Raw genomic sequence first — 20892 nt, forward strand, 5'->3', positions numbered from 1 at the left:
GGCTCCCCAAACCTGCCCACCTTTCCTGCCTGGCTCCTGCAACTGCACCCAGGAACCCTGTGGCACTTGATCCCTTACAAGATCCCTTCACCCATCATGACACACAACCAGAATCCCTCAAGTTTCAGTGATGAAATCTTCTTATCACTCCCTTCTGTGAACAGCTGTCCTCCAGTGTGTGTCACAGTCTGCATGACCCCATGGCACCCCCAGGGTATCCATCCCAGCCAGAGGGGCTCCAAGACACTGCAATCCCACTCCACACCCTGCAGCTCTGCCTGCAGTGGGTCACCACACTGCCCAGAAGACTTTTCACTATCCAAACTCCTGCCAGCACCTCTCACCCTCCCTTCTCTGGCTGCTCCTGCAGTGGCAAAGTTCTGGGCATCCCTCACTCCACAGGCAGCAGCATCCCTGTGGCCACACCACACAATCCAGCCTCCCTGGGCACCAGGACTCAGCACTGAAGGGGCTGTGTGAGAACAGCTGAACCCTGAAACACCCACCAAGGGCTGCACAACAAACACCCAAACCCGCAGCGAGGTTCTCCTCGCTCCCTGCAGGACAGAGCTGAGCTCTGCCAGCAATCCCTGCAGCCAGAGCCCCTCCACTGCTGTCCCACCTCCTCTCTGGGACACGACAGACACAGCCAGGCTCCCTGCCCTGCCAGCCCTGCAGTGTGCACAGCAGGAGAAGGGACATGGCTCGGGTGACTCCATCCTCTCTCCTGACTACACAGCCCCGCCAAGGTTCACAACTGCTCCTGTACTCACAAGCCATTCTCTAACCAAGACTTGCCTCTGCCTAACAAATTCTGAGAAATCTCTCTTTTTAAAGATACACTGTCTATTTGTTTAGAGTGTCTTTACTTTGGATTTTTATTTCTCTTTGTTATTGATGAAAAAAACACCTCACCACTCTGAAGTTGCTAAAAAAATATATATATGCCCGGCAATTTCTCAGTTAAGAAAACCTGATGTTTTTCTCCCACTTGGTTTTGAACAGTGCTGAAGTGATCATGGCAGTTTTAAACCAATTACACAGATACTGTGCTATTCTTTTTAGTAGGCTGCCACAACTCTTGGCATATTTAAAAGACCAAACCAGCTCTGATTCCTACTGTGAGTAAGTGATATGCTATAGGAAGCTTGCAGAAGGAAACCCGGCCCTTCTGTAATACCTGGACAAGGAATCACTCCCTATCCATTTTGTTTCCCTTCTATTATTGCAAAAAAAAAAAAGACTTAAAAATAGACTTCTGGTCACTAGAGATGTCAATTTTGCCTAGGTCTCAGATTTTTGAGGTGCATTTGCAGATGCAGCAATGGCACATACAGTATTCATCTAACCTCAAACAAATTCCTGCCTGTGGCAGGGGAGTTGGAACAAGATCATAATTTAGGTTTCTTCCAATCCAAGCCATTCTGTGATGATATGAAATTCCAAGTTGGAATGGGGAAATTGCATCTTTAATTTTTTAAGTATGTATTTTTCTGCCTGAGGCACAGATCATGCGGAAGGCTAAAAGCAACTTGACAGTGTTCTTTAAGAAGATGTGAGATCAGCTATCCTGAGCATCATTCACCTCCAGAGCTCCAGCAGAGCCACTGCCAGTGTCCCCAGGACAGCACAGAGACAGGGACAGCCACGGTCAACGCCACCAGGGTTCGGCAGTGACCCCCGAGGGCCCATGCAACACCAGGTCACAGCTGCAGGGGAGGGGCCCTACCTCTGGATAAGAGCTGCGGAATCATTCTCTCGTTTCCGTCTCTTCCTCTCTGCGTAGCCCCTGAACGCCCTGGGAAACCATTTCAAGCCATTAACCAAGTCCACAGCTTGGAAGTGGAGAGGACAAGGGACACACAGAGGGAAGCTCTGGGCAGACAACAGAGGCTGAGCTGCCCAGCGGGGCCGGGCAGCACCGCGTGCGGGTCAGGGCACTCAGACCACAGCTCCTCACTCCCCAGGGCTGCTCCTCAAACATCAGAACGTGGCCCAGAAGAGCACCCACCATCCCTGGGCTGCTCCTCAAACACCAGAACGTGGCCCAGAGGAGCACCTACCATCCCTGGGCTGCTCCTCAAACATCAGAACGTGGCCCAAAGGAGCAACCACCATCCCTGCTCTGCAGAAAGGACCTGGGAGCTGCAGTCACACCCTCTCTGCACACCAGCATCGAGAGGGACAAAGTGTGCCAGTGACTAAGGGCTGCACTCGGAGGATGAGGATGGTTTGGTGGGATCCATGTAGGCCTATCAGGTGTAGCCACCTAACCTCCTGCCAGCTGACAGACAGTCCCTAGCACAGGGAAAGCACGAGTGGATATGATGGACAGGAGAAGAGAGTTTAGCCAGGACACCAACAGACAAGGAAATAAAAAAAATTAAGATTATACTTACGAGATGCTAGAGATTCCAGGAGATGCAGGGAGAAAGAGAGAAAAGAGGAATTTATTAGTGCTCAGCCCCAGCCAGTGTTCTGAAAGAATTCTCACTCCAGAAGGAATATTTCTTGTTAGGTGGAAGGAAATTGCTTTTTAAATTAAACATTTCCCAGTGGTGAGACTCCTCCTTGACTGAGCTTCATCCTCCCTGGGGCAGGGCTGACATGTGGCTTGGAGGCAAACAGACCCAGAGAATGTGCAGAGGTACAAGAGCTGAGTGTGGCCTGTCAGGCTGCAGAACCACAAGCTCCTGGAGCAGAAAGAGCTGCTCCCACCATGACAAACGCTGCTGAAGCTGGCTCATGCTGCCTGCTCCATGAAGGGAGCGAGCACAGTGGGTTGAAAACACTGGAGCAGAGGCCAGGGGTACCTGGAGAGCCACTTTGGGGAGGTGCCCTGATTTTCTGGAGGAGTTTCTGAGTCACTTCTAGAGGCAGCACAGAAGCTCCAGAAATGTTAACCAAGGAGCCACAGCTACCAAGGGACTTGTGCTACTCAAGGATTCCCTTGGGGCACCATTCCCCAAACTAACCCCACGATGGCCTTCAAGCCTTGTAAGCCCAGCCATGGGCCATCATCCTGCAACAAATCTGCCCAGAAAATACAAATTCAGACAGCAAAGGCTGTGTCCAAATGTGCTGATTTTGCTCACGGTTTGTGAGTCAGATCAGAACTGTGAAATATCATTAACTGTTATCAGCCAATATTTTTTAATTTTTTTTTTTTTGGGGGATGCAGCTACTCCACTCCTCAACTCCAGATCCAGCCCTCCCAGCATGAATCCTTCCAGGTCTGGTCCAGTTAGGGTTATCCCAAGAGAAATAACCAGCCTCTTTTCAGGATTTGGGGAGGGAAAAGCAGAAGGGAAAGAGGAAATGTCAGAGAAACAAGAGTACAAAAAGGACACCAGATTAGACAAGAAAAAAACAGAGCCAGAGAGCTGAGGGTGTCCCAGACATTGGAAGAAACACACAGGAAAAAGGTGACAAGGCTGGGGAAGGGCCTTGGGAGGCAGAACAGCACCTCGTTTCCCTCTCTGCTTGCCTTGGTTTTCCAGTCAGGTAGGAAATACTCAAAACCAGGAAGGCAGCACACCCTGGCAAGCTGGGTACAACCTGGAGAAAAGGCTTCCCTCACTCTCCTGAGCCCTCTGAGTGCTGTCTCCTCCCAAACACAGCACCCATGAGCCAGCATGGAGTGTGGAGGGAAAGGCTCCTCCCAACTCACACCCCTTCTTGCTTTGCAGGGATTTTACTGACACTTTTTCACACGTGCAGACCAGTGCAGAGCTGCAGGGCTTCCTTATGCCAGAGGAAGGCACCTCTCTGGAGTGAGGGATGCAGGGCAAATCTGGACCACCCTTCCCTTGGGAAGTGTGTGCAGCAGAAGCAGCTGGTGGAGGGTCTCAGCTGGTGATCCACAGGATCCTTGCTCTGCAGAGGCAGCCAGGCCACAGTGTCACAGACAAAATCAGGGAAGCAGAGAAGAGCAGGGTAGCCCAAGGAGTTAAAGAAGGTAAAACCAAACAAATGAGAGCAGTAGGGAAGAACTGGTAAGTGGGAAAGAAAATTAACAAGAGACAAGTTTCTCTCTCTCTTTCTCATCCCTGAACAGTGATGCCAAACACATAACTCCTGCTCCACACTCTGGGCTTTGACCTTGTCCAGACCCTGAGATGCAGAACAAAAGCCACAGCAGTGGTTTCACTTACGCTTGCATAGTTGTAGTAGCAGTGTGAAAACTGAAGAGGTTCTCTTTTGGGAACCAGGTTCGTATGGGGACATCATCTGCAAGAGAGAGAGAGCCTGAGCACCCAGCAGGCACAGACATCCTTCAGACAGCCACATTTCCTCCCCAAGCTCTTTCTCTCAGGACTTTTCTTCAGCACCCTGCCCTGACTGAACAGTTCAAGTCTCATCCTCCTCATATAATTGCACACTGCCTCCGAGTGTTCTGGAAATTTGTGCTAAGCCTGTCTATCAGGCTACTAAGTGAAGAATAAAAGCTCTATCTTAAGCACTGGAGATTAGAATAATCCAGGAATTACAGAATTGACATTTGAACTAGGGAACAAAAAAAAAACAGGGGAAAGAAACATTTTTCATTAAAAACATTTTCCTGTCTCTGTCTTTCCCTTTGTATCATTGATCTAAACTGTCCCATTCCTCCAGTTCTTTCTGATACAGCCCAGCAGAAGATGAAAAGCATTTACCTTCCACTCAGAACAGTAAGCCTGAAATATCCTCTTTTTTCTGCCACTGAAGTTTCAATAAACCCCTCTCACACCTGCTCCTGGTGACATGGCCTGCAGGAGTTCCCCTGGTTTAGAAGTCAAACCACCCATCAGCTCCACAACCTGCAGGTAACTGAGCTGATTTAGTCACCTCTCTTCGTAAACTGCCCTACCCAAACCAATTGTGGGATTTTTTTCCCTATTTCCAGGGCATCAGAACACTGCATCACCTTCACTGAATGACCACTAAGACAAAAAGCAAAATAAGTCACCAATTATGTGTGTGATGACCAGGAGGAACAACCTGCCCAAGCAGCAGCTCCTGCTGAGAACCCTCAGCTGGAGTCAGGCAGGCAGGGAATCAGAGGGATACTGAAATCCACTGCCACAACACTTGTGAGATCTCAGTGGACTGGATTCTTGGGGCTGGAGGCTACCTGATTTTTCATCTTGCTTCACACCCAATTTGTGACTCCCTTGCTTAATGCCTTGCCCCATGTTGCTGATTGTGCCTTGCCTCAGTCATTCAAATCTTCAGATCTGATAATATTTAATAGTCTGGCATTGTCAAGGTATTTTTTAATTCACTTTCACTGGCCCAAGCCCAGTCAAACTCCACATACCCACTGCAGGCATAATTACTACAGACCAGCTATCTTACTAAATGTTTTGTACAGATCATCATATCCTACAGATTATCCCTGAAAGTACAGAAAGTGGTTGCAATTACAGATGCAAAAAATGCTAACTGCAGCTGGGGAGCCTTCCTTTGAAGTGCAGCTTCCAAGAAATCTATAGAAAGCTGTAGCAGACACTCCTTCTCAGCTCACAGTTTACGTCAAGTCTTGTTTAAAGGCACTCCAAGGAAATATATATGTTAAATGAAACTGCATTCCAGTATGCTAAAGATTTCTGATGCAGTCCCAAAGTCTGCTCTCCTCCGAAACACAGAGACAGAAGCAAAGCAGAACAACTCAGACTGTAAATGAGTTACTTGTTTGAAGCCTTCAACCCACAGAAGTGGCGAAGGAGAAGTTGTACAAATTCCTTTTTAGCCAACAATTCTGTATAGGCATCTCAGGGACTACTTATCTCAAAGGACTGACAATCTCTTCATGTGTTTTACAGCTTTTAAGCCACAGACTTTGGTTCAAAGCAGAGCTTATGAACAACAGCTAATATCCTTAGGAGACTTTGCCTGCACCACTGCTGGGAGCTTTCTCTCCTTTTTTCACAGACTGGAGTTAACTTAGGAAAAATATCTCTGCCCTCCACACAGCACTCAATGAGGAATAAAGGATTTGGGACCCTTCAGAGGGTAGAACATCAGCAGAGGAGCTCACAGGTGGGGACTGGGCAGTACAGCTCAGCTCCAGAGCTCACTCACTGATTTAAAATTCAGATTATGGATATAGCTGTTGCTGCCAGGAGCAGGCAGCACATCCTTTCTGGCCAGGCAGAGCAGCTTGTTCTCCTTTCATTTCACCATCAACTGTGAAGGAACAGTGGAGCCAGGGGAACACCACCACCACATCCAGCATCTCCAGCCACTTCCCACTGCACCCAAATCCCAGCACCTCTGTCTGTGAGTGGATGTGTCTGTATCAGATGCTGGGAGCAGCCCAGGCGATGGCAGCTTGTGCTCCCCTGGAATGGTGTCAGCCATCAGAAACTCAGCATCAAAACCCATATTCAGCGATGCCAATGGGGCCTGGCTGCCGTAAGTGCTGGCTTGCAGCAGCAACTTGTCACATAAATGCAAACAGAAGCAGCACTGTCAGGTGAACCCTGGGGAAATCAGCCTCTTCTGCCTCCACCCCGCTCTGCTCCCTTTCCCCTGCTAGCCAGGCAGGAAGGACGTGCCAGGGAATTCTTGCAGCCTGTGGCACTTGTGCTGTTCAGTTCTGGGGTTATCTCTGAGTGGCAGCACTTGGATAGAGAGTGCAAAGAAGACCAAGCTGAGGGAATTCTCCTTCCATGGTGCCAGTGCTGGTATGGAAATTAGAACTGGGGACACAGCCCTTCCTGTGCAGCCACACATGTCAGGACCCAGAGGCTTGAGATGAGCACCCAGGGGAGCTGCTGAAACATGGAATGCCCATGGGGGCATCCACAGGTCCTGCACTGGCCACTTTCTTCCCATTTAAGTAACTACTCTGACACATTTTCAGAAAGACAATCTCCACTCCACATTGATGACTGGACCCAATGAAAATGGCTGCCTGGCTGAAAAGAGATACTGAAGTCCAAGGCCCAGTAACAGCATCTCTTGCAGGAATTGCCAGCACATGTTTTCCAGCAAACACAGCTCCAGCTATGAGGAGTTAAACCCCTCCATTAATGTTGTGGAGCTTTCCCTTACTTCTGTATCAAGTAACTTCCTTCAGTTCCACAGTGCAATTCTGATTTGTTCAGGTGTGCTGGTTTGGGCTGGGATAAAGCTCATTTTTTTCAAAGGAGCTCATATGGGGCACATGCAGTGTCTGATGTGAAGCCCATAAAGTCCCAGGGAACAGAGGAACAATGCTTAAAAATCATGCACAGGATTTTAGGGGGCTGCAGTTTTTCCACACATTTCATAATCAGCTATTTTTTCATTACTATTCTTCAGTTTAAGCCATATATTCATGTAGCCACATAACTTCAGGTATCTAGGCATGAAAATATGGTCCAGGACCCAAACCTTTGGTGATTTTACCAAAACAGTAAACAGTTCTGGTAAACAGGTATTTATCAGAAAACTGTGAACCCAGGGAAGCTGGACAGTTTGATCTCCACAATCCTTATACACAGTTTCTTTTCAAGGAGAAAACCCTGACCTTTCCTGGCCAGACTCTCTGCTCTAAATGCTTTGATGTGTGTTTACAGAAAAAATCAGACAAATTAGGCCAGACTCTTTGCCAGACACATACAGGCAAAGATGGACTGCACATCCATTTATAATTCAAAGCACACAGACTGTGACATGTATTTGATTAATGGTTCAGTTTTTAAAGACAATATTTTTTCTTTTTTTTTTTTTAATGGAATGGAATAATTACAAGCCCTATTCCCTAAGAACAATGAGCAGGGAAAAAAGGAGGGAAGAAAGTGCTAGTATTTGTAGGAAGCCCATGAGGTGGCACTACATGAGTGGCTTCCAGCCCTGCAAACAAGAATTTGGGAACACACCAAAGTACAGAACACCATAACTTGAGGCTTCCACAGAGCAGTTCACAAAGATTTCCCCTGCCCAGCAAGAGACACAGAGAGTATCCTGCTCTGAACTGCCTCTGGGATGAGCATGGATGCAGGGTTTTGACAGAGTCCTTCCTCTTTTGCTCTTCCTCCACAGAAAAGGAGCTCACTGAATTGCATGAAGTCATGAAAACCACCCAGAGCAGGCACTGATGACCAGGAGCTAGGATGAGTTGGCCTCCAACTGAGCTCAGCTTATTGCAAACTCCTCCTTTGACAATCCCTTTCCAGGAATGCTGCCCCACAGTACTAGAAGGGCCCAGGACCAAAACCCCTGTGCTGGGATGAGATGGGTGTCACCTTTCGTGTCACCCCGTGTGGTGGCTGACAGTCTGGTCAGAGGGACAGAGTCAGATAAACTTTCAGATAGACATTCCTCTGTGAAGTTTTGAGAAAGCTCAGAGAAAAAATTAAAACATTCCTGCAGCTGACATTTTGAATGTGTTGTTAATTGTGAAATGTTTACAAGAAGGGTGCTGTTCCTAATTAACCAACAGTGTGAAGAGTATTAATTAAAAACCAATCAGGTCCACCTTTATTGTAACTGTCTATTAAAAAAATGTGTAGTTTCTAATAAACTTTGCATTTTACCTTCTGAGACCTTAGAGTCTATAGATCACTTTATTCACCCGTCCTCAAGAGAACAACAACAACCCAGCACTCACTTACCAGACACTCGATCGACGCTGTACATCCTCTCCAGCCTTTTCCTGTGCCACCCAGCCTCGCCAGGTGGGTGCTGCTCCAGCTCAATGGACTGCTGGGAAGGGGCAGCCAGCCTGGAGCAGTTGGGGCACTCCTTGGAGCCCTGGCGGCCGCCCGGCCAGGCCTTGCAGTGCCGGACGCCGTGCGAGCCGCCGGCGCCGTGCGCGTGGTGGCCGTGGTGACACTCCTCGTGGGCAGCCCCCTTCATCACCACCAGTTCCATGCTGTCATTCTCGTGCTCCGACAGCATCGGCCTCTCACCAGAGATGGTGTAGACTCGTGGCTTGGGGCCCTCGCTCGGCATCTTCTCCGCCTGCTCCTCGGTGAAGCTCCTCTCGAATTTGCCGTCCGAGATGACCGAGAGCCTGCGCTTGTTCTGGGCCACCTGCTGCATCTCAGGGGAGTCCTCCTGCCCGATGTAGGAGTCTGCTAGCAGGTGATCTGGAACAAAAGGCACATTTTCCTTAAAGCAAAGCCCCACAGACACTGGCAAATTCAGGAGGCTCTTTACTACTGCTGTGTAGGGGAGACAGATACAGGAGATACCCGCAGGAACCGTTCAGATGAACGTGTGCCCACCGCCACCTTCTAAACCTCCAGAGCAGGCATTGAAATGAGAGAGATTTCTCACAGAGAGGCCCAATATTTTAAGCATGTGTGGCCACCCAACAACCCTAGCAGCAAATGCAGGTCTCATTGCACAGCCTGAAAATGTTGCCATGCAAGACAGCCCTGGTTCAGCTGCAGCCCTGTTCAGCCACACGAGGGCTACAGAGCTGGTCACAGTCTGCAGGACAAGGACCAGCACCACCTTCTCCAAGTGCCAAACTCTGAGTGTTTGACGCATTAAGTTCTTTCAGAACACTGGCAAAGGGGCAAACCAACAAGGTTTGTTTGGTTTTTTTATTCCTCCTGATTTTCTGCCAGGTGGTTTGACATGAAAGAAATGTAGCAAGACTTCAGCTGACAGCTGCAGCACAGCACCCCGCTCCCGGCACGCCCCGGTCTCACAGATGGCCACGGCTCGGCCCGTGGGAGCTGTCCTGTAAGAAAACACAGCCGCTCCTTTTGCAGGGTAGGAAGATCCAAAGGAGAGAGGCCCATGAGTGCAACTATCTTTGGAGCCCACACACTGGATGAAGTGCCAGGAAATCTCAGCATTTCCATGGCAATTCCATGCATGAACCCAACAGTAGCTCCCACCCACCTGCTAATCCTTTTTCAAGTGGCTGTTAATTACCTCTTACACTTCCCTTCAGATGGGAAGCAGCTCAGGGACTGGCAAAAAGGCTCAGCAGGGAATGCTTTATTTATGTGACTGCTACCAAAAAAATGAAATCATTAGTGTCCAGCACAGGCAGAAGCACTTAAAACAGAGGCAGAAAGCAAACCCAAGCATTTATTTCAGCACATAATTATGAAATATAACTTCTTCAGCTACCGAGTGATGACCTGAAAGAACTCATCCACAATTTGAAGGTCTGGCTACCTTGCAACTGGCCATGAAGTGAAGGAGGAAGAGGAGAACGACCTCTGGACAAGAGTGGTGGTGTATGTGTGTAACACGGACCTTTCACTGCTGCCACATTCTGCTGTCCATGAAGTCCTCCTGGGCCCCTCTGAGAGAAGCCCTCCCAAGCTGAGGCCATACACAGTCAGCTTTTGAATCTGAAATCCATCCTGGAAAATGCTCGCATTGCCCAGGGCCTCTCCCTCTGCTCTGTCTGCAACCAGAACTGAGCTAGTACCAGTACAGGGTGTCACCCTTGTCTCGTTTTTCTGCTTGAGATACAACTTCCTCCAGCACCACTAGGAAATAAATCAGTCTCTGCTCAAGAAGTGACTGTCAGGGCTGTTCAGGCTGACACAAGTCAGGTTTCCTTTCATTTGTCTCCTCACAGTCTCTAGATACTGGAGCTGGCCAGGAGGAGACACTGTAGGAGTCCTGAAGAAAGAGCTGTGCCTTTTGAACCTGCAGCTGATGCTCTGTCCAGGCTTCACATGAAGTCAAAAATCCACGTCCAGGTGTAGTGAGGGGTAGTGCCCCTCAGATACTGCCCAGGTAATGTGAAAGGCTGGCAGGGCTCTACTTTGCCCCATGGTCAGTGTGGACATTTGCACCTGCTCCAGGAGGAGCCTGATGGACAATAAGGGCCATTCCAGTGGAAGAAGGTGCTCCACAGGCTGTCATCCCAAAGCCTGTACCCACCTGCAGGGTACAGTGTCAGAGAACAGTGCAGAGAGTGGTCACAGGCCCCAGAGTCTCTCAAACCACATGTCACCCCTCAAGAGGCAGCAGGTCCCCTGCATCTGCTCTCCAGCAGCTCAGATCCTCCCCAGCTCCAGGATTAACTGTGCTCTAGAGTGGGCATGTCTTGGGAAAACACCACCAAACGACTCCCTGAGATCTGCCAAGATCTGTGCTCGCTAATAGTGCCAAACAAACCATTTTTAAAATTAAAAACAAAGGCCAGCTCTAAGTACTCATCTCAACTTGTCAAATTTACTAATCTGTGTGGGCACAGTGACGCTACAGATTTCTTAAGACACCACAAAATCGTGGCTGACAGCTGCCCCGTTCCTCCTGAAACTGATATTTGTATGGGAGATGCACAGCCTCCTCAGAGGGAACACACAGGAGTGTCACCTTCACTCACACACTGAGAGCTCTGGAATTCAGAGATCCAGGAATTCCTGAGCCCTGGGATCTGTGGCTAAATTGAAAAACGAAGTCCCCAAAGCATAATATGCCTGAAAATGCTGATGATCACAAGAGCAAAGAGACCAATTCCAATCTCTGTTTTATAAGCAGTGAGGTCTATTCAGCTCTGTAAAATTTACAGACATTTCAGGGGGCCATGACTGGTTTCAAGTAAGAGTAAATTTTTTACTGGAATCCTGGCAGGATTGACCAGATATATATGACATAAACTACCTACCTAATCTAGCACGCAAAATGTGAGGATAAATCTTTCTTCCTACCTTACTTGCCCCCTCCTCAAGGTGTTTTCACTTGTACTTATATAGGAGTTTTCGTGATCTACACTACAAAGGGCTGCCAGCACACCAATGTGCTTTCTTTTTGTAAAACAATCGGATAATTCTTCATTTTCATTCAATTTAGCACCTTCAGTAATTACACACTGAGAAGCAACTTCATATGCAAAGGGAATACGAAGCTTTATTCAAGAGTAGTCATTAATAAACAATTTATCTACAGAAAAAAATAGTGTGGAAGGAAAAGAGCTTTGAACATCCATCATAATGAATTATTGGCCTGTAGAACAGAATCCACACCATTTCAGGAGTCTGTGTGTTCACATACACGAGGTCACACACACCAGCAGCCCTGAAATGTGACCTATGACCCTTGTCTGTGCTTGCAGTGAACAGGATTCAGGTGCCAAAGCACTGCACCTGCTGCCACAATGGCATTTGGAGCGAATAGTTTGCTTCTGCTAGGAAAGAAGTCAGGTTGATCCAGAAATCAATGCTGGATTAGAGCTGAGCCACAGTGATGTTGGGAGAGGAGAACCAAGGGACACTCACAGGAACTCAGCAACGGGAGCTGCCTTCTGGAGTCAGCTGCAGCAGGCTGCTGTTAACACCCTCGCCTGGAGCTGCTGCTCCCTTTTTTCATTTTCACATGGCTCTTGCCACCTCTCCCACTCCCAGCTGCTCCATCCACCTGCCACGGCAGCCCCAGCCAGCGTGACTGGGCAGCCTGGCACAGCTCCCTCCCCTGTGCCGACGAGCTGCCCTGGGAACGACTCTGCTCCCCCACCTGCTGCCTTCACAGCAGTACCTGTGTCTCACACAGCTGCAAAGCTACTTCGGACCAGATAAATCAGGTTCCTCAGGTTCTTTTCACCTTGATTCTTGCTCTATATGCATGAGGAACTGAGCAGCAAGACAAAAGAAAGAAGACCAGTGTGCTTGATCTGTAGAAAGTGTGTCCATTGGCACCAGAAACATCCAGGTGGTATTTCCATCACTTCCCTGCCCACCTGGACCAAGTCCAGCAGGGCTTGACATCCAGTCCTGCGGGCCAAACCACTTCTCACCCCCCTCATCATGTACTTGAACATACAATCTTTTGTCTTTTCTTCACTTGCTCCTGTCTGACACTTTTTTCTTCACCCTCCACACAACACTGCCCAACACAGGGCACATGCATGACCAAAAACTGACAGCAGTGATAATCTGTGCTGGGCAACTGGCAGTGTCTTGGGAAAAAAAGAACCCACATTCTCAGTACATGTAGTTCCTGATAATTAGGCATTTGTTAGTACTAGATACTTACAATACATCCTTTCTCATTCAGTAACTCTAGCTTGAGCACTCACTCTGACTTAGGGAACTGTGGGCTTGCACATTTTCCTTTCACTGCCACCACATTTCTCCAGAGCAAGGAACACACCGGGATCAGCCCCAGCTGACTGATGCCCATCCACAACTGTGGAGCCAACTCCTATCTGCTGCAGACTGCCTTGTGACCCCCTGGGATGAGAAGTTTATAAATCAAGGCAGAATATAGCTACAAAGCACAGACAGGAGCTCCAAATTTATTCCTGTATTTAGCAGCTAAACTGATGATTAAAGCACCTCAGATTTAAAGCCTCCGCTCCAGCATCAGAGGCAAAGCAGCAAAGGGGAATCCAGATAAACCCTATTAAAACAACATCTATCATCTCAGCAAAAAAAAAAAAATTCAGAGAGACAGTTCTTTCTTCCCTGTTCCTCCTCAGCTGGAACTCTCTGGACCTGCTGTTTATGACAAGTAAGTTCCAACTTCAAATCAAAGAACTGCCACAGTCACTGAAGATGAATGGAAAGTTTTTGGGTGTAGGTATATGACTTTGCTCATAGAAGTAGGAATGAAGTTAATGATGTTTTTACCTTGCACCAGGAGGAATCCAGCTGATTCCCTCAGCAAGGGGAGCAGAGAGGTGCTCTGGCCGGAGCTGAGGGCGCTGCAAAACCCATAACAGCCATTCAAATGGCTGAGAAGTTTCTCTTGCAATCTCAATTCCAAGACCTCCCACATGCCTGTCACTGCCCCTCAGGTGTGCTGACAGGTCCCTTTCAGAGATGTAATGCAGAGCTTCTCCCCATGCCGGCTCTGTTCTCCCAATAATGTGACCCCTGGCACAGGACAGGCAGCCCACCTTGCTGGGCTCTGGGCTGAAACCTGATCGAGAAATAGTCATGGGAAAAAATGGGAACTTTGTTCAAGTTATTAAAGCATGAGGCAGGGATATCAAAATGGAAGATACAACAATAAAAAAAAGTAACAGTGGCATTTCAGCCATGCAGTAGCTTCAAAACCAAATGAGCGGATGGAATCAGAGAATAGCTGGGGTTGGAAGGGATCCCTGAAGATATCCAGTCCAAGCCTCTGCCAAGGCAGGGTCACCTGGAACAGGTGACACAGGAACATGTCCAGGTGGGTTTGGGATGTCTCCAGAGAGGGAGACTCCACACCCTCCGCGGGCACCTGATCCAGAGCTCTTTTTCCTTCCTCATGTTGAGGTGGAACTTCTTGTGGTTTAGTTTATGGCCATTGCTCCCTGTCCTGTCACTGGCACCACTGAACAGAGTCTGGCACCGTCCTCTGACACCCCTTGGAGATATTTATGTGCACTAATCAGATCCCCTCTGAGATTTCTCTGCTCCAGACTAACCACACCCAGCTCCTGCAGTCTCTCACCAAATGAGAGATACTCCAGACCCCTCATCACCTTTGTAGCCTCTCCAGCAGCTCCTTGTCTTTCTTGAGCTGTGCACAAGGACCTGCACAGTGTTCACTGTGGGTTACCTGAGGCCTGACCAAGCCAGCCCCACCATGACTTTACTGGGCACCACTCACCCCACTGTTCCTGAGGAGGGAATGTCACACACTTCTTGCAAAGCCACAGGCAACAGGCAAAGGCTGCTTCTGGAAGGGAGCTGCTCTGAGAAACCAGAAGGTCACTTAACTATGACGAAATGGTTCCAATTAGTCTTCCCTGCTCAAATGGGTTTTGAAAACAAACAAACCCAAGATAGCATTGACCTGGCATCTCATAGGTGAGTAACCTTTTAGTCTGGCCTGTAACATTAATGTGAATAGATGAAATTGCTACTGTGAGACACAACCCAAAGGAGCAAGTGGCAGCTCCATCACCGGCCTCAGCATCTCCATGGTAACACCGTGACCTACGTCTTTGTTCCCTTTATAAGCCAACAACATATTCCACAGCAAGTTTCAGGATACACCCACACCATGCTTGCACTGACTGATGCTAGAAGCCCTCAGAGATGAGATTTTACATCCCTGCTTTGTCCTGAGATCAGGCCACCTACCACCTCAGGCACCCTCCAGAGCATGAGCTTTTCCCAAAAAGGCCACCTCCACCTCATCAGCACAGGGATACACTGAGAGCAGGGCCAGCTGCACTGCTGGGTCTGTCCTGGGGACAGGGCAAACATCCTCTAGAGAAAAAGGCCAACCTGGTGCTTACTCTGAACCAGGCTGGGCTGGCAGCTCCGCAGTCTGAACCCAGGAAATGGAAAGATCCTCTCAGACCAATGCACAGCTGCAGCTTTACTTGCTGGTGGCATAGGAAGCTCAGCTCACAAGTTACTCAGCCTGAAGCAGCTGTGAAGCCTCACCTGGAGTTTCTCTAACCCCACGCCAGTTTCTGGCAGCATCAGGAAGCTCCTCCGTGCCTGGCTGCTCCCTCCACACAAACTCACAGCCAAAGCCCAGGCTCCAAACACAAGTGACTGATCCAGTGGTGACTCCACACCCAGCACAGGCACAAACATGGTTTTCCTCCTGCCACCCCTCCCCACTTGGCTTGGGGAAGCTCACAAGGGCCCTCTTCTCCTTACACACTCACATTGATGACTGAAAAATCATGCAAAATCATGCATCATGCAAAAAACAAAGGAAAGACACAAAGATGACTTTTTTTGAGCTTAAAAAGAAGCTTTCCCGGTTTCAGGTAACTGCCCCCTTTGGTTTGTCCTGCTGCAAACCAGTAGCCATGCTGCTTTAGCAGGAGCCATGAAGAATTTGGCTCAAGGCCTGCTAGACAGCTCCTGCCCAAGGCCCATCAGCTCTGCAGCACCAAGGACACCTTATATTTGATCTCTCTCTCATTTCCAGAACCTTTCCCACACAGCTTGCCCAGAGCAGCTGGTCACAGCAGGCAGCCCAGTGCTGCATTCTACAGCCCCCCACTCCAGCAGCAGCAGCTGCCCTCCCAATAACCCCACTGAGCAAAACAGATTTAAAAAGTAACAGGAAGAAACTCCCACAGCTCCCTCCCAATCCTTGTGTCTGAATCCCAGTTCACCAGGACGGATCCCTGCTTCCCCAGACAGCAGGGAATTTCTCAAAGGCACTGCTTGCTGTCCTTTTCAATGTCACTGCCCCATGCCCTGGTACCTTTTCTTCTCACAGTTCCAGAACATGGAGATAAAATCTAATGTGCATTATCTCAGTGTGGGGCCTCTGACACCTAAGCTGGAGAATGTCCAAAATTCCATGAGCTCTGTGAGACTGAGTGATTACTTATTCCATGCTTTATTCTCTGCAGCATTTTACACTTCCCTTTCAGACTTTAATCCCTTTCTGTATCTTTCTTCTAAGTCTGTCCCAAGAGATGCCCACTTCTACTTTAAAAGGTACCGGAAAGCTACAATAGTCAGCAAAGACTCTGGCCACAGCCTTGGGGGCAGAATGAATGCTGAATGTGGCAGAGTGCTCTTCATGGGAACCTTCCCAGACCTCCAGCCTGCATAAATAAGCTAGCAATTAACAGAGGCAGGAAGAGAGCAGGAGATGCATCACCACCCTGGCACCAGCTCCCTCAACACATCCATACCCTGTCACCTGCAACAAAGTCCAAACCTGCCTTTCTTTCTAATGCCTCAAAATATTTTAAAGATAAGGGGAAAAAAATCTGAGTGATCCCAAAGGGACAATCCCTCCATCCTCTGCATTCATACCCCGCCACCAGGCAACTGCCCTGTTCCAAAAGGGAAACAAAGGGAAGAAAACTCTGTGTGGTCATCATCCCTGACAAAACCTCTGAGAAAGAGGAGAGGTAAATGCACCTCCCCAGTCACCTGGAAAAAAACTCTTCCAAAATAAGACACAAGAGAGTTGCGTAGGAATAGTCCCACAACATTTCTCAGCCATGAAGTTCTTGGGCCTCACATCAGGAAGAATCAGAAGCTGTAACCAACAAATGCTCCCCCTCACCTTTCTTCCCCCCAGGTACACCCTGCAACACCTGCAAGCCTCTGTACTTTGTGCAGCTGTGCAACTCCACACTGCCCCAGGAAAGCAAGGAGAGCATGCACACTGCACTTTTACTGAAAACAGAAGGTAAACACAGCCTTGCACATAACTCAGCCCCTGGACGAGGCAGCTGGCCTGCCCTGATGATCTACAATCCCTCTGCAGCTCTTCATTACCACTCCCCAAATTCTCCAAGACATTCTGCCGCACACAAACACACAAGCTCTCCAGAGGAACCACCACAAATAAAAGTTACAACTGAAGAAGCAGCTCTTTGATCAGCTGTGCAACGTGAAGTTATGAGGGATGCAAAAGCCATTATATCTTTTCCTTTCCTTAGAGTCAAGGGCCTAAAAAGATAAAAAAAGGCAAACTGAAATGGACAATCCTCAGAGAACAAAGTGCAGCAGAAGTGGAGCAAGTTGGGGCAGTGTCTGCACACTTGGCATCTTCCTCCACATCTCCATGGATCTCCTGGGGCTGCCTGGGGTGTCAGAGATTCACTGCTCTGCCGAGGAGCTGAACCAGCAGATAAAACACCAAAGATTCACACCCACCTCATTTTCTGCATGAGGATTGCCCTGCACAGGGAGAGAGAAGGGTTCTAGCTCTTGGGTCCAGAAAAGGGGGATCCTGCCCTTCCCTCCTCCATTTATGCCTTCATTGTCCCACTGCTGGCTCTACCACCTTCCTGCTCCTCAAAATCCACACCTCTTTTCTTTTCACCTCTCACTGCATTCATCCGTGACTTTAAACATTTCTTAAACCATTTTTTTCTGGGCTGAACCAAGGCTTGCTTCCTTTCAGTCATATTTAGGCCAGAGCCTTCATCCCAGCTCAGTCTGCTGGCAGTGCAGGGAGCACCTGGCTGCAGAGCTGGGGTTATGACAGCAGAAACAGGCCTGTCCCACAAGGTGCAACACTCAAGGTGAGAGCTCAGAGTTGACAGACACATACAAGCACTGAGGACTCCATTCTTTGGAGCACTGAGCTTTCAGGACCTAAGGCACCAACACATGTAAGTGGGAATTCAACCACAGCATGCAGGTGGTTCTCGCTGCTCACATTGCCTCTGCCTGCTCCCTGAGGAGCTGGAGCCAATTCGGACCCTCTGGATCTGTGCTATGCCTTCAGCTTCTGCAGCAGAACCCTTCTTTTTTCCCTGGAGTCACTGGGTGGCAGCTCATGCTGCAGCTCCAGTTAAAGGTGAAGCCTCCAGAACTTGCACAAGTGATCCTGAGATGGAATTTCTGCAGGAAGGAAAGATGTGACTTCCCTGTGATCAGGCTGCTGGGATGAACTAAAAGGAGCCAAATTTTCTACTTGCTGTGTTTTTTATTGGATAGCAACCTTCCTACTGGGGTTATTTATAAAGAAGTGTTACAGACTGTGTTAAGTTATACATTGCAGAATTTCAAAAGATGACTTAAAAATGACGATTCTTTTTTTCCCTCCCCTCTTCCTCAGAATTTAGAGTAATTTCTAGGGAATTTTATTCCTTTCCAAGTGAATACTTAAGGATCCCATAAGTACTGTGGTATTTCCAAATGTGTTTCTCACTGCTTCATTCTTGCCTGTGGCAACTACATTCTCCTGGATTCAAAAACAATCTCAAGGCTGTTACACCAATGGGCAGTGGGTGAAAAGGCTTCCCCAGAGAGCTTATGGATGTCACAAGCACAGACAGGGCTGAAATGCTGCTCTGGGGAGCCTGGCTGTGGCCCGTGATCCAGGAGTCACATCAGCTCCATTTCCATGCTCTCCTAACCTACAGTCAGAGAAACCAGGAGCACCCCAAGGATGAGTTAAACAGCAGCTTTTTAAGTGCATATCAGAGAGGCTCCCACTCCCTGGATCTGACCAGTGCTGCCCAGGCCTCAGGCACCTGAACAGATCAGCAATTTCCTCTTGTCTCCATCAGATATTCTCTGCCTGGCCCCTACATGACCCCACAGGTACTACAAAGGCACTACAAAATGAGCAGGAGCCAACAGTTCTTCCTGTTGAAAACTGCAGTGGCGGGGGGGGGCTGCAAAAAGGACTGGCAGAGACTCCAGGTGACAGAAGCAGCTGCAGAAATGGCCACAATGGAAAGAACAAAAAAAAAGGTTTGCACCAAACCCCAGCCTTTCTCTTCCCTTCTCTTCCTACCTCCATGTGCTGTTCTTAGACCAAATATTAAAGTGTCCCTGGAGTTCTTCATGAAAAGAATCCAAGAAAACCTTAGTACATTGTCTTAGAGCCTTTCCATTCACAACATTACCACAATTCAGCCAAGGACAACTTGAAGGTCATTAAAACAGATCCAAGGCAAAAGGAAAGTACTCAGCAGTACTGTGTGACTGCTCTTAGAGCAAGAGGCATCTCCTGTACAGGCTTAAACACACAGAGCTTACCTAAAATGATAACATCACACTACATTACATTCTATTTAATAACTTTGTCCCCTGCACAACAGTACAGAACAATTTGTTACTTTTTCACACAGGCTTTCTCTGGATTCCACAGGATTTTCTGTAGGCTTTACAATGAATTAACTGCCTGCATAATATTTTCTTTTGTCACAGAGAAGACACAGCCATGTTAGAAGTCAGGTGAGTTTATCCTGTGCTCTCCTGCCCATCAGGCAGAACTCATGATAAGCTGATGGGGAAAATATCTACATGGAAAATACTGACAAATTAGCCAGCACATGTAGTGCCCTCACCTAGGCAAATCTCAGTTTAACCCCTGTTGAAGCAAACCCCTGGAATAAATCCAGATGTCACCTCTGCCAGCAAGGATTTATACCAGTGAACAGAATATAACTCACCTGTTTTTTATACCCCAGTGAAAGCAAGACCTAGGAGTCACAAACCAGTGCAGAAGCCTTGTGCAGCTGCAACTTCTCCTAAGGATATCAGCTGCAGGGGTGAATTTATGACAGGGCACTTGTCCCCTAACTGAACTCATGCCCACAGCCCACCCAAGCCTTGGGTCACCAAACTGGTCCTCCTACATCTCTGCTGCTGAGATCTCACTCTGTTTATGACAGAAAAATAAATGTACTTTCATTCTAAGGCTATTAACCATAGGTGCAGGTACACACAGGCATAAACAAGGCACATCAGTTCTCTTACCTGAGCCATTTCTGCCTTCAGGATGGTTTTGTGAAAGGTATTCTCCAAAAGCCCTCGCCGCTCTGTGTCCCAGCATCAGGAGGCAGACAAGGAGAGAAAGAAAGAGATTTGAGATGCTTAAAGGCCAAGGAAAGAAGGAACAGTTCACTACCAACACACTGCTATGCTCCTGCAGCTGCCATTCCCTCAGCCTCAGGTGACACCCGTGGAAATTCACTGCCAGAGCAAAGAGGCTTCCTCATTACACACCAGGATTCCAGTGGTTCTGGTGTAACATCAGTGTTTCCCTGGCCAAAGGGGGAAACAGAGCTGGACTAGAAGTCCAGGATTAGTTTAGGCATTAGCTTCTCTATAATAAAAATGAAAAAACAGAATTGAAATGCACCTGCATGAAATCTGTGATGCACACAGGAACGGGCTCACTGTCTCCAGCCCCCCTGAGTTAAGCCCCTCCTGGCAGCCCAGGAAGGAGGCATCTCCAGCCCAGAGCTAACCACCACTCCAGGCTCCTACGGGTCCTGAAAGCTCCCAGCTGGGAGCCATCACAGCTCAGATGTGGATGCTAATGCCTATTTTACCTACCTGAACCCTAAGTTCTCAAGCCCCAGATATGTCAGTATTTGCATTACTGGACAAGCTTATTTGAGAGTCACCCACAACCTCCCACAAAAGCAGTTCCTGCTTCTCTGATGGATTCCAGTCCTGTGGATGACCGAGATTTTACTGGAATATATTAAGAATCAAGCAAGCAGGGTGAGCTCAACCCTTATCACACATCCAGGCCTACGTAAGAGAGCAAACCTATGAATATTCCAACCAGGGAAGAGCTTTCTGCTTGCAATTCACACAGGAAAGGAATCCT

The 20892-nt window shown here is 48.4% G+C and overlaps 1 protein-coding gene across 3 annotated transcripts in view; it reads right to left on the reverse strand.

Annotated features, from left to right (window-relative positions):
- The window catches only part of NSMF (NMDA receptor synaptonuclear signaling and neuronal migration factor), a 45046-nt gene that overhangs the window by 16321 nt on the left and 7833 nt on the right, over nt 1-20892 (reverse strand). For 2 of the 3 annotated variants that reach the window (XM_053996637.1, XM_053996636.1), the window contains exons 2-4: nt 20031-20092; nt 8583-9059; nt 4155-4230 (exon numbers count right to left, since the gene is read on the reverse strand). In XM_053996637.1, coding sequence (XP_053852612.1) covers nt 4155-4230; nt 8583-9059; nt 20031-20092 — 615 coding nt within the window. The remainder of the gene's footprint in view (nt 1-4154; nt 4231-8582; nt 9060-20030; nt 20093-20892) is intronic. The other variant, XM_053996638.1, reaches the window with a different exon arrangement.

This window comes from Vidua macroura, chromosome 21 (genome assembly GCF_024509145.1).
Source record: "Vidua macroura isolate BioBank_ID:100142 chromosome 21, ASM2450914v1, whole genome shotgun sequence".
Taxonomy (NCBI): domain Eukaryota; kingdom Metazoa; phylum Chordata; class Aves; order Passeriformes; family Viduidae; genus Vidua; species Vidua macroura.